This window comes from Dendropsophus ebraccatus, chromosome 6, assembly GCF_027789765.1.
Source record: "Dendropsophus ebraccatus isolate aDenEbr1 chromosome 6, aDenEbr1.pat, whole genome shotgun sequence".
Lineage (NCBI taxonomy): Eukaryota > Metazoa > Chordata > Amphibia > Anura > Hylidae > Dendropsophus > Dendropsophus ebraccatus.
The window spans coordinates 14,133,634-14,153,129 of NC_091459.1; the positions used below are offsets into that span (position 1 = coordinate 14,133,634).

At 42.6% G+C, this 19,496-nt stretch overlaps 2 protein-coding genes across 2 annotated transcripts in view; both read right to left on the minus strand.

Moving 5' to 3' along the window:
* Window positions 1-19,496, minus strand: part of MYOM2 (myomesin 2) — a 230,171-nt gene that overhangs the window by 189,614 nt on the left and 21,061 nt on the right. The gene's annotated exons all lie outside the window — the stretch shown is intronic.
* KBTBD11 (kelch repeat and BTB domain containing 11) lies at window positions 9,365-11,317 on the minus strand. The gene has a single exon (XM_069974166.1). The coding sequence runs from the start codon at window positions 11,315-11,317 to the stop codon at window positions 9,365-9,367; it is 1,953 nt and encodes a 650-aa protein (XP_069830267.1).

The window sequence follows — 19,496 nt, forward strand, 5'->3', positions numbered from 1 at the left end:
CAACCCCGGCAAGCGTGTACAAACAGGGAAGGGAGGCCATGTAGTGGCCCTGCAACCCCAATGTCACAAGACGAAACCCAAAGTGCCCCCCCAAGCCCAGCAGGCACCGCCGGCGGAGAAGGCTGCCGCCAAACAACACAAGTGTTGGGGGCACTTTGGGTTTGGTCCTGTGACATTGGGGTTGCAGGGCCATTCCGTGGCCTCCCTTCCCTGTTTGTATACGCTTTGCAGGGTTGGCAGTCGCTGACCGACACAGTGTGGGGTTAGTGTAGGGACCCATGTGAACCAGGAGACCGGCCCGTGGTACATGGGGCAATATGGTTTGATCAAATTATATACCAACATCCTGGCATTGGTTTTTAAATATAGCCGAGTGGCATTAGTGTCAGCCATAGGTGTGATGTGCAACAGCTCCTTTCTTTCCATGTATTGAATAGCAGGTCCTGTTCATGTGTAAAACCTTCAATACCTGGAAAAAGACATCGGAGACCTCTGTTAGCACATTGCCTTTTAATAGTACAAGATCATATTTATCAATCTGTCATCACATTGATCAGAATTCCAACAAATTCAAGATACAGAGAAAAAAAGCGCAGAATACAAATGTATTTCGGAATTGCTCAAATTCATGTTCAGCGAGTCATGTACATACAGAATCCATTGCTGCAATCCACATAGTAAAGTAATACTCAGTTTAACAATTCTTGGAATGTAAAATAATGTGCAATCGGTGGCTTCTCTAACGGCAACAACAGCTTAGCTGTCAGTTACAAAGTCCTCAGACGTAGCTTTTCAACCCCCCTAAATTGGAAATTAGCAAAAAAAAAATTTAATTATTCCAAGGAAAAGTTAGTAAGTGCAAAAGCAGGTACAAAGGGGATATACAATGCATATTAAAAATGCTCAACTAGTAATAAATGCATAGCATTGTGCAGCTTCACAGGACGGTAGAAATACAAAACATGCCAAGAAATGGCCAAAACCCAAGACGTTTTCCAAGAATACATTGGATTAAATAATTATCGAAATTTACCTAAATATTTCCAGTTTAATGGAACTAAGTTAGTACTAAAATTTCTTTTTAAAAAAAATGTGCACCAGAGCATAAAAAATTCATTTTAAACAATTTTAAAAGCATTGCTGTAAACAAGAACATCGGAACGGTAAAACGCTAGCAGAACGGACGCGGGAAGAGCACAAGTAAGTACATGGGAAGGGTAATAGACACAATACAACGACAGCAAGAAGAAGTAAGAGGCAATTGTTACGCCTCAGGGTGCGTTTACACAGGCAGATTTATCTGACAGATTTTGGAAGCCAAAACCAGGAATGGATTTGAAAAGAGGAGAAATCTCAGTCTTTCCTTTATGACCCGTTCCCTGTTTATGGTCCGTTTCTGGCTTTGGCTTTAAAAATCTGTCAGATAAATCTGCCTGTGTAAATGCACCATTAGGGTGCGTTTACACAGAAAGATTATCTGACAGATTATCTGCCAAAGATTTAAAGCCAAAGCCAGGAATGGATTTGAAAGGAGGAGAAATCTCAGGATTTCCTTTATGACCTGATCTCTGTTTACAGTCTGTTTCTGGCTTTGGCTTCAAATCTTTGGCAGATAATCTGTCAGATAATCTTTCTGTGTAAATGGACCCTTTGTGTTGAACGAAGGAACGAGCGTACTACTATTCTGTGTCCGGTCATGTGATTCTGTTACTATACAGGGGGCTTGTGGCATGAACGTTCATCCCATTCCCATAGTCATACTATATGCACTAGGAGGAGCCAGAGGGTGCAGCTACAGGAAGGAATTGGGACAGGTGATAATCTCCTCTATGCAATGTCAAAGAAAGTGCGGATACTAGTATCATTAGCTGTGCATATAAACACTATGATATATAGTAAGTTTTCCTTATATCCTGCCAAGAGCTGTTTATATAGCTTTATAGCATTAAAGGGGTATTCCACTGCTGCCCATGATGAGACTAACAATTCCTTCCACACTTGTTTTTATGTATTCAGTCTCCTTTTCTCAGTTCTCAGCTGCTGCTTTCTGATGAAGACACAAAAATTTGTAAGCGAGCCTCTCTCTCTCTCTCTGTCTCCGACATTAGCAGTCTCAAAAGGGAGGGGGAGGAGGGGGAGACAGAAAGAAAAGCTCACACACAGATTGTTGTGTTTTCAGTAGAAAGCAGCAGTTCAGAACTGGGAGAAGGAGACTAAATTGAGAATAACAAGTATGGATTATTATTATTAGAGAAGGAGACTAAATTGAGAATAACAAGTATTGATTATTATTATTATTTCTGATGGACGTTCTCATATTTTCTCTTCCATATTCTCATATTGGTCATAGATTATCTTACTGCATTTATGGAACACTTTTCTTAACCAAAAACATGACAAAACACATTGTACCCTTTTGGTATGTTCACACATGGAGGATGCAATGCAGTTTTTGTTGCAGATTTTTACAGTTAAAGGGGAACTATCAGCAGGTTGGACAATTCTAACCTGGAATGGATTTGAGAAGAGGAGAAATCTTAGTCTTTCCTTTATGACCTGTTCTCTGTTTATAGTCTGTTCCTGGCTTTGGCTTCAATAATCTGTCCGTGTAAACACATCCTTACAGGTTAAATATAACAAGTACTTAACATTGATGTGTTCCATTCATAAGCGCAGGATATTCCGTAGGAAATACAATGCTTCTCTTATATTGATCTCTCTGCATTATATATGAGGACAAATTCAATTGGATGTGGATTATTTGTCCTCACAGAATAGACTTCCAGAAGCCTACAAATATTCCATCCCTTATCTTCACAATTCCCAAGACCCTCATTATGGTGTTGGATCAGTAAGAAATTATACATCACAATGGGCAGCAGTGGTATCAGAAATGTCACTGTCGTTTCATGTTTTATTTAATAATTAGAGATGAGCGTACCTCCAGCATGCTCAAGTCCATCCGAACCAGATCATTCGGCATTTGATTAGCTGGGGCTGCTGAACTTGGATAAAGCTCTAAGGCTGTCTGGAAAACATGGATACAGCCAATGACTATATCCATGTTTTCCACATAGTCTTAGGGCTTTATCCAAGTTCAGCAGCCACCGCTAATCAAATGCCGAAAGTTCGGGATCGGATGGACTCGAGCATGCTCCAGGTTCGCTCATCTCTATTAATAATACAACAGAAGTAGGGCTTAAAAATATTTTTCTAAAATATTTTTATTATTTTTTTGTCTTTATTAATGTCTAAATCATGTTTATACTTTTGGGGCGCTGTTCCTATATATTCTCGGTCAGTCTTCTTAATGACTTTTAAATTTTTAAAAAAATTCTTAATTAAGAAAAAAAAAACAGTCGAGATACAGGAAGTCCCAGCCTCCTACAGGAAATCCCGGCCTCCTGCGCATACTTGTGGCAGGCCATCATTTGATTGACAGCCTACCCAAGCGCGCACTCACTCACAAGCCTGTAACCTGCGCACGCCTCCTGCAGATTCACGTTCACAGTGCAAAAGTATGGGACTCGCCTGCTTAATCACAGCTAAATCCTGCCTGCGAGAAGCACTTGGCAGGAATTCAGGCAGCTGGGAGCACTAGCAGAGCATTGGAGCTGCCTGTACTATAGATTAGGTCCCCACAATATCACAGTGGACCAATGGACCACTCTGCAAGAGCTCCTGGACTGCCCGTAGAAAGGATCATCTGATATCTGGGCACAGAAGCGACAGAATTGCACGAAATCCAAGCCAAGCCAAGAGTTGACAGATACTGTCGAGCAATTTTTTATTTTTTTGGCTCATAACGACAGTGACCCTTTAAAGCCAATATACCATCAAGCACAGCGATATACCTGATTGTACAGTCGCTTTAAATGCATCTAGCTCATTGTGCAGAATATAAAACACAGTTCATACAATGCATACATTCTGTAATATGTCATATAAAATATAAAATGACTGTATTCACTGGCTCACAGGAAAACAGAATGTATGCAAGGCCCAGATCATAAACTATGCTTGGCTGTGGTAGGAAAGCTTTAAGCACGCCATGATGGAGGGAGCACGGCTGTGCTGCTGAACCATTAAGCTATGCATTACATGATCCGAGGATCGCCTACAGCACTGCAGAATAAAAAGCCAGTTAGTGCAGGAAAAATGAGATTTTCCAAGACTCAGTTGTGTTAAGACTCGACCAGCATTCTTCTTCTGTTTCATCTTCCTGTTATGTGTCATATTACTGGGAAAAGGCAGATTAAGAATTCCATGCAGAATTGATTTGTGATGGTCTATAAGCAGTGCAATTATTGATCAGAGGCATTGATTTCTCTTCTTTTTCTCCAGCAGATTCTGCTAAAGGGTCTATGGATCTTACTGTCTGCACATCACGTCAATTTAAAGGGGTTTTGCCGTTATGACAATTTATCACCTATTTACAGGGAATCATGTTAATGAGGGGTTGTTGAGTGGATCAGGAAAGTTTAAAGGGGTTGTCCAGCGAAAATCTTTTTCTTTCAAATCAACAGGTGTCAGAAAGTTATATAGATCTGTAATTTACTTCTATTAAAAAATCTCAAGTCTTCCTGTACTTATCAGCTGCTGTATGTCCTGCAGGAAATGTTTTATTTTCAGTCTGATACAGTGCTCTCTGCTGACATCTCTGGCTGAGACAGGAAATGTCCAGAGCAGAAGAGGTTTTCTATGAGGATTCATAGAAAACCTAAACAGAGTTCCTGTCTTGGCCAGAGATGTCAGCAGAGAGCACTGTGTCAGATTGAAAATAAAACAACATTTCCTGCATGACATACAGCAGCTGATAAGTATGGGAAGACTTGAGATTTTTTAATAGAAGTAAATTACAAATCTATATAACTTTCTGACACCAGTTGATTTAAAAGAAAAAGATTTTCGCTGGACAACCCCTTTAAATCCGACTTTCCTACCCCTCAGTTATCGGGGGAGAGTCAGAAGGCGTCCATAGACTTTAAGGGGTTTTAAGATTTAAAAATACCTGTCCCACAGGATAGGGGACAAGTATAAGATTACAGGGGGGCCAACCACCGTGCCCCCCAGGGATCGCTCTATAAGGGACCCGGCTCCTTTGTTATAATTTGAGCCATGGGTTGGTGCGTGACATGAGACTTTCTTCATTCTCTGTGGAGCGGAGTACAGCACTCGGCTCTTTCTGACGGCTCTATAGTAAATAAATGGAGTTTCAGGTCAGGTACCAACCTGCAGCTCGAATTATAACAAAGGAGCTGGGTCATTTATAGAGCTCTAAGGTTGGAGGTTGGGTAAAACCCCTTCGAAGCCTTAGTTCTATCTAAAGTATATAATCAAGAAAAAAACAAAAACTGGAAAAAAAACCTAAGTTTAAAGGACAACTCCGGGCAGGTTGTTTTTTTGTAAAAGTGTCAGGGAGGGGGAGGCTGAAAGAAATAATGTGCTCTCACCTCCCCGGCTCCAGCGCTGTTGCTGCGTACCATTACTCAAGTCTCCCGACAACTTCCTGGTTACAGAAGTGACCCAGGTCGTGGCGTGTCAGGGCAGCTCAGCCAGTCAGCGGCCGTAACAGCTCCTGCCTTGGCCACTGACTGGCTGAGCCGCCCTGACATGTCACAAACCGGAGGCGACCTATGACCCGGGAGACCGGAGCGGCTGTAAGGTGACATCAGTGCTGGAGCCGGGGAAGTAAGAGCAGGTTATTTCTTTCAGCCTCCCCCTCCCCGACACTTTTAAAAAAAATTGCCCTGCCGGAGTTGTTTTTTTTTTTTAAATACCTTGCCCACCCCCTATCAGATATCTCCAATCTGACGAAAGCACGATAACCTGACATATACTGTATATCCACATTTGTAAATTTAATTTGGCAGATAAATACTGTAGCTGAAGGGTAAGATGCTATTTATCAAACTATACCTGCCTTGTTTTTCAGTATTATTAAGTCCCTGTAAAGGAAAACTGCTCCGTAATGGAAAGATTGACTTTCCATTATTTTATTTTCCATAGGGGAAGTGTTTCTATTGCGGTTTCTTTATCCTTAAGCAGCTAAAGCTTCCTAACTCACACACACACACACACATATATATATATATATATCTCATCCTCTGTAACTAAACAGATGTGTGTAGTCATTGCCAAGAATCCAGCCATCCCGGGCCTAGCAAGGCTGTGAGGTAATGCCAGAGGCCTAGGAAGTCACTGTCACACAAACCACCATTCTCTCACACAATGCCAGTACTAATGTTGTCATGTTCCTCAGCACAATTCATTATATGTATAATACAAGCACAATTCGATTTCATGGCTGCAGATGGAATCCGCGTCACCACATGGGGCCCTTTTATAATGAAGTGTGGTGAGTCTGGCTACCATTAGACTTTACGGCGGAGATCTAACATTGTGGGGAACACCATGTTTGTGCCCTAAAAGAGACATATACTTTGACCAATTTGTGTTTTTAAGGGAAAAGCATATACTATACTATATGCAAACATATCAGTTTATGTCTGGGTGCATCCACCATTATGTCAATTATAAAAATATATTCTTTAATGTATACATTTTGAGGGAGATTTATCAAACATGATGTAAAGTAAAACTGGCTCAGTTGCCCCTAGCAACCAATCAGATTCCACCTTTCATTTTCCAATCTGTGAGGAATGAAAGGTGGAATCTGATTGGTTGCTAGGGGCAACTGAGCCAGTTTCACTTTACACCATGTTTGATAAATCTCCCCCTTTCTGCTTAAAAAAAAAAAAACACAAAAAAACTATAGTTACCTATAGTTTTCAATACGTCACCTAAATGTCAACAAACCTAAAAGTTCTGCACAATTGAAGCCTATACAATAGGTAGGATACTGCCTGACATAGGCCAAAAGCATTGTGTGAATTGATCCTAGTAAAGGCATTAAATAACTTGTGGAAATCAGAAGAGAATGCAACGCAATGATCCATACAGTCTGTTAATGCTTTTTATTCACATGCTCTGCTATTACCGTGTACTATGGGTCATGTATAAAAAGGTGCAAATAAGAAACCGTGGCACAGGCCAAAGTAGAGCTGGCCGTACAATGCTCATTCAGTTTCCAGCTATCTCCCTCGATCCCCAAATACACACGTCGGCTCAGACAGATTAAATCCAGATGATCTTTCTCTTCCCCAAACTCTGCCATTGGGAAAGAGTCAGGAGACCCTCACACACATTAGATGACCGGCCAGTCCCATCAAAATCATCAGGTTTGGTCAACAATGAACTAATGGCCAGTTTAATTGAGATATACAGTACTCTAGACTAGTATTGAAAGAAACCTAGATAGATAGAGGTTGCACCTTAAAGGAGACGTCCGACTGGGGTTGGGGGCAAAAATCATTATACAGTGGAGTGGGGGAAATTAAAAAAGACAATATGCTGACCTGTCCCTGTGCCACATCACCGGGCTCCCGTACCCTGCCGGGTGTCCTCTTCTCCCGGTTTCCTGGTACATCAAGCCTTGGGTTGAACGTCACAAGTGTATGGGATTTAGCCTGCACAGCCAATCAGTGACTGTTGCGGTGTCCCGCCCCAGTCACTGACTGGCTGTGCGGGGTATCCGTCAACCAGCAAAACCAATAGAGTCAAAGAGACTCTGCACTACTAGACCCACAGGTACTCCGCTTGGACACTGTTCTGATGGCTAATGTGGTGCTCAACCGGGTCGTGACATAATCAGATGGGAGCTAAGAAGACAGACGACAAGGTCCAGGAGCGGGACATGGCACTGTACAGGCTTCGGGACATGTGACTATAACTTCTATTTTAGGTTTCCCCACCCCCAGCCCGGAATCATTTTTTTACCCCGCTCCAGACTTCCACTTTAACCTAGAGCCCAAGATGGCCCTAGTAACACATAAGAAGACACCAACAATATAAATGACATATGGAAAGTGGGGGCCCCGGTTGCAGTAGGCATACATTCCATTTTTAGTAGTTTTCATTTGAAACACAAAGGCTCAGATTTATTAAACAGAAAGTTCACTTTTTTGTAGACACATCAGCTTAAAAATAGACTAGTCCTTTCTTTTTATTGGATGTCCCGACATATTTACTAAGGGATTTTCCTGCAGTTTGTGGTGTATCTATCTACTTTACACTTAGCTGACCCACTTTAAAGTGGTCGGTTTTCACATTTCATAGTTTGGTGCAAAATGGTGCAAGTAGGTGTACGGAAAAATACAGACAAAGGTGGTTACACATGAAAAAGAAATACATTTAAGGGAACCTGGCACCTGGGGAAAAAGTCATTGAGCCCTCCAGTAGAGCCCCCGATACTTACCCCTTCCTGCTGGTCTCGCTCCCGATGTCAGTCTGGAGCAGTGATTTCCTATGGACATTGGACTCATCTCTTCTCATTTGTATATTGAGCGTGCCCATGGGCGGGTGGTGATTTCTCTACGGTAACACCGGTATCGGGAGCAGGACTGACAGGAGGGAGTAATTTTTGGGGGCTCTATGGGGGGGTGTTGGGTTCTGCCCCAAGTGCCAGTGTTGACAGGTCCCCTTTAAGGATAACCAGAAACATAAAACTAGCGGGATAAGAAACAAAAACCATAATGTGCAGGCATTTCGAAAACCTTATAATCTTAGTTAATCTGGGCCAGAATGTCATCACATTACACAAATGATATTAAGGGTTGTGAACAGAGTAGTGCATATTACTATGGCAAGGGTAGGGAACCTTGGCTCTCCGGCTGTTGCAAAACTACAACTCCCATCATGCCTGGATAGTAGGAGCTTTAGCTTTGGCTGTCCAGGCATGATAGGAGTTGTAGTTTTGCAACAGCCGGAGAGCCAAGGTTCCCTACCCCTAGTCTATGGCAACCAATCATAGTCAGGTTTGAGAGAAATAGAGGCAATCTTCTAACTGGTTACCACTGGCCACACCATTGCTTCTCATCTACACTCTTCATCAGTAGCAATATCATCACGAGAATATATGAATAATTTCAGGTGTATAATAGTTAAGGACTCAGCATTAAATTTCAGCAGCTTTTTCTTCGATGCAACTTATCTCATTCCTCCATTGTTGTCTATACCATATCGGATGACTCCATCACGTATTTCATTATACCGTAAACACGTAACATTAACTTTGCATGCAATACTCTCCTTGGTAAAGGGCTGTAGGATTGTTCTAGTTTACAAGGGCATTTCCGAGAAAAAAATGCATAAAATATGTAAATCCACATAGTCATGATCTTTGTACATTGATAGACATGCAATGGTGGAAATATTGTAAACCTGGCATTAATCGAAAGAAACAGACATTTACGAACATGCCAGCGATGTAGAACACATAAGCCATATAACCTTGGTTGTAATGTTAGGACTTATTCTCAGGCAAGTAGAGAACAAATGGAAATAGGACCCCCTTTGCTTCTTCTGGGGAAGGAAAGAGCTCAAGCTCACAGCTACTCATTTCTCCTCCAGTTCCTTCTGGTGGTAGCGGCACCCTCATTGTTACAGCTCTGTTCAAGCAATAGATGTTGCCCGCCATGACAGTGCAACGAAATGGCAAACTGGGAGGTGGTGGCCCTTGACCAGGATGTAGGTTGACCCCCTCGCTCCAGTGCCTGGCCATTGAATTGTAGGTGAAAACGCTAAGGCCATGCTCACGACTGACATCAAATCTGTAAATACAGCCTTTGTGGGATACCATACCGGCGGAGCGTCGGCGGCTATTGTTGTAAGGGCATTCTTGCCATTCATTATGTTTGGGGTCGAATTTGAGTAGACGGTAAAAAAGAGTTCCACCGGATACATATATCTCACCATTACACGTTGTGGCTTCGTGAGCCACTGCAAATGCACCCTTAGGTAATGGAGCTACTGAGCTCCAACGGTCCAGACGTGGATCGTATTTCTCCACCGTGAAGAGACATTCTCCACCAATGGCGTATAAGTAACCATCAAGCGCTATCAATTTCAATTGTGAGCGCGGCTGGGAGAGTGGACGGACTTTATCCCAAGTGTCCGTCGAAGGGTTGTAGCAGAATACATGGTCAGAGAGTTTAGCTTTTTCGCCACTACCTTTAATGCCTCCAGCAATGAACAAATAGTTATACAGAACACATACTCCACATCCTTTAGTATTTGCCTCCTCCGGAATCTTGGTCAAGGATCGCCATCCCCTGGCAGATTCGGCAAAGCAGTGCACCTGATAAGTAGTTGCCTCATCTTCAATGGACACAATGGATAATGGACTCTGGGGTCTACTGCTCTCTCGGCTTTGAGGTCTACTACTACTGCTCATTCGTTCGAAAGCATCATTAATTTCTGCCACCACCAAACACTGTTTTCCATCCATTCTACGTTGTAAGATTAAGTCCCTCTCCGCACCGGTCAGTCTGCCATAGACATTTGGGTCCCTAAGAACCTGTAGGAAGTGATCACTCATGAATTTATAGGCAGCTTCCTTGAGTTCATTCAGTCTTTGTTTTTTCGCAATATAAAGTACCTGATAGCAGTTCTTGAGCGATATCTGGGACCTCATGCTATCCATGGCACACTGGACGGCACAGGGTATCTGGAGGAACTTTGCCCCGCTTATTACCTCCACCACATTTTCCTGTTTCACTTCCAGTTTCGAGCAGTAAATATAATCCACAAGCAACTGTAAAGTCTGGTAACTTATACCTTTAATTTTAAGTATGTCTCTCGATGATCGGGCCCGGAAATAGTCACTCTTCTCGGCTAAAATGGACTTATGTGCTTTAATCCTTTGCCCCCCAGTCACTTCAATCACCAGGTCTGGTTCACTCAAGGATTCGGCGTTTCCGGGTAAAATACCTCTTTTCAGATTACCACCAAACTTAGCGTCACCAAAACCAAAGTCCGCACTGGGTTGTCTCGCGTTAGCTTGTAGATATTCATTGAATGAGACAGACTCGGATATACTTCTTTCCTCATTGTCTTCTTCGAATTCTGACACGCTATTCATATCCCATTGGCTTCCCCCCAAGGCTATGCTACCTTCACTTACTGGTTCAGAAGCCGATATGTCCTCGGCATCATTATAAGTCATTTGCCGAGAGATCTCCAGATTAAGCATAGACTGCACAACTGTGTCGGATTGGGGACTGTAGCCACCATTGGTGTGCGGTAAGCTGTCTTTGCTGTCACTGTTGTGTGTATGCTTTCCCGAGCTATCTCCAACCTCCAGCCCATCTCCAGAGGCCCCACTGTACTCACATGTCCTCTTTGCAGAGGTTCCTGTGTTTCCGTCATTTACATTCAAATCCCCGGGGTAAGGAGCGATAGACAGTGAAGTATCCATATTTGTCTTTTTCTCGAGGCTGCCGTCACATAACCTCTGCTGTCGTTTTTGTTGTGTCACTGCTGTTTCGCTGGCATAACCCCAGATACAGTTTGTTTCCACACTGCGCCTTTCACAGACTGCTGATCTCGATTCTCCGAGCCGAGAGGTGTGTCGGGACTGCACCAGTTCCACATAAGACTGAACTCTTGAACTTCTCGGTATGTTCAGCCTCTAATGTTTGCTCAGAGTTGCTTTATTTTTATTACTATCCAGTTCGTGTTAGCCGAGCCGACTCTGGGGCTGCAACAAAAATTCTCAAAAAAATTCTCCTCAAAAAAAAATAAAAAATAGCTTTTTGCAGTTTAATAATCAGGCTGGACACATTCTGCCAATTTAGAAGAGTGAATCAACTTTAGTCCACATAATTGGGGGATTTTTCCTCCCCGGAGTATCCGCTAATCTTCAAGACTCAGGACTGCTGACTACTAGGTCAATGGCTGTTAGTCGTGCACCCGTCAGCTGCAGGAATCTCACAGGAGTGAGTCACATTTCATTATCTTTAAGGTGACACTTGCAGTACAGATATAATTCCTTGCAGAAGTTAAGCAGCTTTCAATTAGAGCGTGCATCCTATGTGCTCCACTGTACCCCGTGCTTTACGATGTTAGAGGAGTCGGTGCTGTTGTATATTTGGTTTTATCATATATTTTCCGTGTCACCTGTTAAAGAGAAAACAGAAGAATGAGGCTTATGCTGAAACCAATAAAAGATGCGTTAACAGAATGTTATAACATTTTACTGCCAAGCCCTAGAAGCAGTTTGCTATAATGATTTAAAGAAGTACTCCGGCGAAAATCTTTTTTTCTTTCAAAAAGTTATATGGATTTGTCATTTACTTCTATTTAAAAATCTCAAGTGTTCTCATACTTATCCGCTGCTGTATGTGCTGTAATCTCTCCAGTCTGACACAGTGCTCTCTGCTGCCACCTCTGTCCATGTCAGGAACTGTCCAGAGCAGTAGCAAATTCTAAAAGAAAATCTCTCCTGCTCTGGGCAGTTCCTGTCAGCAGAGAGCACTGTGTCACACTGGGAAGAATACACCACTTCCTGCAGGACATACAGCAGCTGATGAGTACTGGAAGACTGGAGATTTTTAAATGTAAAAATCTAAATAACTTTCTGAAACCAGTTGATTTAAAAGAAAAATATTTACACTGGAGTACCACTTTAAATAAAAAGCCAACGCTTGCCCAAACACCCTCGCAGGGTTAAACTATGAGAGCTTCAGTAAAAGAAAAAATGCAAGGTTAATAATGTGGAAAAGTATTGTATTACCCGACATGCAATCTTACATCTAGTAAATAGGAGAAAGTGATGTCTATGATCAGGATATTGCTTGTATTCACATTGGCCCTACTGATCTGTTGTCACTAGAAGAAAGGTAGAACTCACATCATATTACATTATATAGAACATCTGTATACCGGGGGAGTTATCCGGCTATCCGTCAGGGTTTCCCTATAGCCCACTAGCAAAGCTTCAAAGGGAAACAGATCTTTGAATTGATCCCATTCATTTGAATGGGACAGTTCAAAGCATCTGGCGCTTTAATCGGAACGCCGGATCGCCGGATGTACCCGCAGCTCTATTCATAACACAGATGCCGGAGGCCCCTGCGGAGATCGCTGGGGGGTTCGGAGGTCAGATCCCTTATGACCTCTTACTTTTCCCCTATCCTGTGGACAGGAAACAAGTAACTTTTTCTTGGATTACGCCTTTAGGCTGGGTTCACACTATGTATATTTGAGGCTGTATTTGGTCCTCATAGCAACCAAAACCAGGAGTGGATTGAAAACACAGAAAGGATCTGTTCACACAATGTTGAAATTGAGTGGATGGCCGCCATATAACAGTAAATAACTTCCATTATTTCAATATAACAGCCGTTGTTTTAAAAAAACAGCAAATATTTGCCATTAAATGGCGGCCATCCACTCAATTTCAACATTATGTGAACAGATCCTTTCTGTGTTTTCAATCCACTCCTTGTTTTGGTTGCTATACAGCCTCAAATATACAGCCTCAAATATACGTAGTGTGAACATAGCCTTAAAAAGTGATCAATGTAAAATCCAGGAAAATCACTTTTTCTTGTGCTGGAACCAGTAAATGTAATGTCCTTTATAGGAAAGACTAAGATTACGCCTCTTTTTAAATCTATTCCTGGCTTTGGCTTCAAAAATCTGCCAAATAAAACGGTCTGTGTAAAGGCACCCTAAAAGCCCTATTAGTAAGGGTTCTCACTACGTTTTTGCAATCTGTTTTTCATCAGTTTTTTGCAACAAAAAAAACCCGGATGCATGTGTATGCATTCGTTTTGATCCGTTTTTCCATTGAATTCCATTATAAAAAAAAATGAGGTTGACTACGTTTGTGTACGTAAAAAAAAAAAAAAAAAAAAAAAAAATCCGTTTTGATCCTCTTTTTTATAATGGAATTCAATGGAAAAACAGATCAAAACGGATGCGCACACGGGATAATGCCTCTGGAAGGGACGGTTGAGACTCTTTAGTTCTTAGGCCTTCACAGGGTCCTTGGGTGGCCCTGATTCTGCAAGCGAGGGAGGGAATGGGGGTTAAAATACATGTTACTGTTGCAAAAACATAACAGATTGAAAAAATGTAGTGAAAACCCAGCCTTACACAGATTTATCTGACAGATTCTTGAAGCCAAAGCCAGGAATGGATTTGAAAGGAGGAAAAATCTCAGTCTTTCCTTTACAACCTGTTCTCTATTTATAGTCTGTTGCTGGCATTGTCTTCAATAATCTGTCAGATAATCTGTGTGTGTAATGGCACCTTAAGGATGCGTTCACACCATCTGTTTTTCATCCGTGTCCATGTTTTTAAAGGATCTGTTTAAAGCTTTTTAAATTACACTGATTGTATCACATCCAGGTTTTTCACAGATCGCACAAATATATACGGATGTCAGATCTGTGCAATTCATGGAAAAGACAGATCTCACAGACTTCTATGGGGGAATCTGTGCCGTGATCTCGTCCGTAATCTCGTTATGACATTTCCGCAGATCCGTGGAAAAAAAAACGGAATGTGTGAATAGCCCAATAGGAAGCCAATTGTCCGTGATCACGGAATGTGTGAATGCAGCCTTAAACCCCTATTACACGGGCTGATCAGCGGGAGTAAGGGCCCTATTCCACCGGACGATTATCGTTCGCATAATCGTTAAAGATTAACGATCTCAAACGACCGCTATTGCGAAAGACCTGAAAACGTTCACTCATTTCCATGGAACGGTAATCGTTACTTATGATCGTATTTGCGAACAAGCAACGATAAAAATAGATCCAGGTCTTATAAAGCGATCAACGATTTCTCGTTCGGTCGTTAATCGTTAACTGCATTTCAAACGAACGATTATCGTTTAGATTCGAACGATTTAACGATAATTTGAACGATAATCGTCCGGTGAAATAGGGCCCTAAGCGATCGCTTGCTCCTCATCCCCCGCTCACTGCAAGCGCTATTACACGCACTGACAGCGAGCGGGTTAGTGCAGGGGGGTCGAGGGGAGCTGCAGGAGTGGCTCTTCAGGCGATCTTAGGGCCCTATTCCACCGGACGATTATCGTTCAAATTATCGTTAAATCGTTCTAATTTAAATGATAATCGTTCAGTTGAAATGCAGTTAACGATTAACGACCGAACGAGAAATCGTTGATCGCTTTATAAGACCTGGACCTATTTTTATCGTTGCTCGTTTGCAAAACGTTCGCATTGAATAAGACGTTGTTCGGTTGTTCGCAGTAGATACGAACGTGATAGGGAAGAAATAGCGAAGAAAATCGCAAATACGATCATAAGTAACGATTATCGTTCCATGGAAATGTGTGAACGTTTTCAGGTCTTTCGCAATAGCGATCGTTTGAGATCGTTAATCGTTAAAGATTATGCGAACGATAATCGTCCGGTGGAATAGGGCCTCCTATTGCGGGTTGCATTCACACATGCGTTGTTCTGTCCGCAATAGGACCAATGGTATTCAATGGCCCCGTTCACACGTCCGTATGTGTGTACGGGGCCGCGATCTGTGCCACAAAAAAAGGACATGTTGCAATGCGGAGCGTATTTTGCGGCCTGAATCGCACTGGTAATGAAGTGGGAATGTACAGGGGAGATTTATCAAACATGGTGTATAGTGACACTGGCCCAGTTGCCCCTAGCAACCAATCAGATTCCACCTTTCATTCCTCACAGACTCTTTGGAAAATGAAAGGTGGAATCTGATTGGTTGCTAGGGGCAACTGAGCCAGTTTCACTTTACACCATGTTTGATAAATCTCCCCCAACTCAGATGCACATTGGTAGTGCGGGCCGCGGGCTGCACGACGGGTGTGTGTATGTAGCCTGACGGCAGCAGATCGTTGCTGTCGTTGTCTTTTGTTTTTCAGCATGTTGAAAGACATTGAAAGGGCTGATCTTTGCCCTATATAAGGTTGTGTTTACACGGAGAGATTTGTCTGACAGATCTTTGAAGCCAAAGCCAGGAACAGACTATAAACAGAGAACAGGTCATAAAGAAAAGACTGAGATTTCTCCTCTTTTCAAATCCATTCCTGGCTTTGGCTTCAAAAAACCTGTCACATAAACTTGTCTATGTAAACGCACCCTTACACAAAACGATTATCGGCCGTAATGGCCAATAATCAGCTAAAAACGGCCGATAATAACTTTGTGTAATGGGGCATTTACAGTCTAGTCAGTAAATAGTTAAAAGACTTGTCAATCTCCTCAGCCCCCCCATTCGCCTCCAGAAATGCTATGGATGGAACAATGCGGTATACGTGCGGACGCTGCTTGTTTACTACAGGGAAGGTGACATCACAGCCGGTCCTATGTGCTGAAGCAGAACAGAATGTACAAAGCTTAGAGGATTTTTCCCTTAAATAAGGGTGTCTACCACCAAATAATCCCTGCCGTTTACTGAAAAGGTCTTCATACAACTGCGAGACGGGGGAAGCAATAAACAAGGCTGTGACTAGATTGGTAGTGACGACTGCTGATTGAGGCCCTGTAATAACTGTATACACACAGGGAGGGAGCCTTCATCTCCTGCTGCTTTCATTGGAAAAGCTGACACATCAGGAAGTGACTCGGCTATTACTCAGGTTTTGTAACCATTAAGAATAAAATCCATTTCGCTTTTGTGTTGCGGGGACGTTTACAACAGTGAACGGTCCTGAGCATGAATCCCTGTGACCTTTCCTGCCAGTAATCTTATACTGAGGACCCACGGCGATAGAAAACAGTAACTTTAAAGGGCTTGTTCATCCAAAATTTTTTTATTTCAAATCAAGTCTTAGGGAGCCTTTACACAGAGAGATGTATCTGACAGTTTTTTGAAGCCAAAGTCAGGAATAGATTTGAAAAAAGGAGAAATCTCAGTCTCTCCTTTATGAATTGTTCTCTGTTTATAGTCTGTTTCTGGCTTTGGCTTCAAAAATCTGTCAGATAAATCTGTGTCAAGGAACCCTTAAGGCCCTATTCCATGGAACGATTATAGGCCGTTACGGCCGATAATCGTCCCGTGGAATAGACAGCAACGATCAGCCAGCATCGTTCTCGTCAACTGATCGTTGAAGTCGTTTGTCTTTCAACATGTTGAAAGACAAACGACTTATATAGCAGCGATCTGCAGCTGCTGCTCTGTGGAATAGGCCCACCGCTATATCCTATGGGCTGCCCGGACAATGAGCGATCCCCCGGGCAGCCCCCCCGCAGCTCCCCCCGGACTCACCCACTCGCTGCTGCCGCGGAATAGGGCCCTATGACACGGGACAATTATTTTGCAAAAAATCATTATATTGTTCAAATATAAACGATGATCGTTCTGTGTAACGTTCGAAAAACCGTTTGTATGTCCTTGATCGTTGATTTAGATCTGAACCTAAAATTATCATTAACCGTTCCCTGCAATTCCACATTCGTTCGCTTTTTCACTAATCGTTAAGTGTAATTGCACATTGTCCATTGTTTTGCTGGGATCAAAAGGAATAAACGACCGTAGTAACGATCATAGTAACGATCGTAACTAACAATTATCGTTCTGTGTAATATGGGGAACGATTTCAGGTTAACGATATACAATCTCGTTTGCGATCGTTTATTGTTAGTCATTAATCGTTAAAAATCGCTCCGTGTAATAGGACCCTAAGAGTTTCCTAGAACGAATTATGCTCGTAAACCAAGGCACCTCTGTATATATATAATTTTTTAAATTATTTATTTCCAAACATTTATTTATTTGGCATTTTAACTTTTTAATATTTTTTAACTTCTTCAATCATAACTATGCTTTTCAGTAAAATATGAAGTAAAATGAGCAGTGCGGCAGATGACAGCGCGCTCCCCCATCGCTCGCAGCATGTTACTGTTGCCATAGCAGCAAACACTCGCCAGGATTGCATTGTCATTCCAACATGTAACATCTTCACCTTGTCAGGAAGGATTGCATAATCTCCCGAAAGAGAAAAAATTATCACTTCCCTATCCGTCACTTCTCTGGTTACAAAATATTTACTGTGCAGGACTCTACTTGTTTTTTTGTTTTTCTTTTTTTTTTCTCTTGGTAAAAGCTGGAAATCTTACAGTAAAGGAGTAGTGGTAGCAGGTACACAGAGGATTTCTATAGTGTTCTGCAGAAGGGAGAACGTCCAGTTCTGTCTCTATGAGGCTCTCGATCTCATTTCTCAGTCACACAGCTATTTGTTATGACTAGTCTCGATTACTGACCCCTCGGGCACAGAGATATCACACTGCTCATTGATATGTAAATTAGCCTGAGGTACAAAAGCCCAGCAAAGTTCAGCACATCCCCTTGTTAGCAACGCTTCTTAGAGAAGGTTACAAGCTGCTTGGCTAAAAGTGAATGGGATTAAAGGGGTATTCCACTTAAACATAACTTTGCTGTTGCTGCCCATGGTGAGACTAACAATTCCTTCCATACTTGTTATTACCTATTCAGTCTCCTTCCCCCAGTTCTCAGCTGCTGCTTTCTACTAAAGACACAAAAATCTGTGTGTGAGCTCTTCTCTCTGTCTCCCCCTCCTCCCTTCTGAGACAGCTGATGTAAACAAGTCCCTGACTAGCTTTATTTGCAACGTTGTAATGCTAGGAGGAGTCCCGCGCGCTCCAGCTTCAGAGCGGCCTGTCTCAGATGACAGACCTCTCAGCCAATCACTGCCCGCGGCGGTCCCAGCCTGTGATTGGCTGAGCGGCCTGTCAGCTCAGACAGTCGCTCTGAAGCTGGAGCGCGCGGGACTCGGGGAGAAGAAGACCGCTAGAGGACCCCTGCAGCCTGGATAGGTAATGTAAATAGTCAGCCGCACAAGGCATTTACACGTAGCATTGGCGGTTGGCGCCCGACAATTATAGGTTCAAACCTATATCAACGATCAGCCGATGATTTTTGTCATCGGCTGATCGTTGTATTTATTACACAGATCGATAATCGGCCGAATTGGGCAATAGTACCCTAACCCTCCCAGCATTACAAAGAAGATACAATGTTGCAGATAAAGCCAGCCAGGGACTTGTTTACATCAGCTGTCTCAGAAGGGAGGGGGAGGAGGGGGAGACAGAGAGAAAAGCTCACACACAGATTTATGTGTCTTCAGCAGAAAGCAGCAGCTGAGAACTGGGGGAAGGAGACTGAATAGATAATAACAAGTATGGAAGGAATTGTTAGTCTCACTATGGGAAGCAACATATCAAAGGTTATGTTTGAGTGGAATACCCCTTTAACTGCTGGGCTGGATTGGTCAGTGATCAAAACAAAGGTATGCCATGGCACTTCTGTTACACATACCATTACTCTATTCAGTGTCTCGCCCCTGATGGCTTCTTGGTAGCCGAGCTCTGCCCCCCCTCCTTCTCACAGGACAAGAACAGGTCTCTCAGGCAACTCATGTAGTTTAACCAAACACTTCCTGTTTGGCATCACACAACGGCCATAAATTACCTCCCTCTAACCCCCTCCTCAATATATCAATACATTACAACAACAACAAAAAATACAGGGGCCACCATTGTAAAGGGTGGAGTACAATGAGAGTAGTCACGAGGGAGCTTATGTTTCTGATATAACAATAGTTTGGCCAATATTAAGCCGATTAA

Bases quoted from the DNA above. Each gene is read 5' to 3' on its own strand.
- KBTBD11 (XM_069974166.1), bottom strand. From the start codon at position 11,317: ATGGATACTTCACTGTCTATCGCTCCTTACCCCGGGGATTTGAATGTA.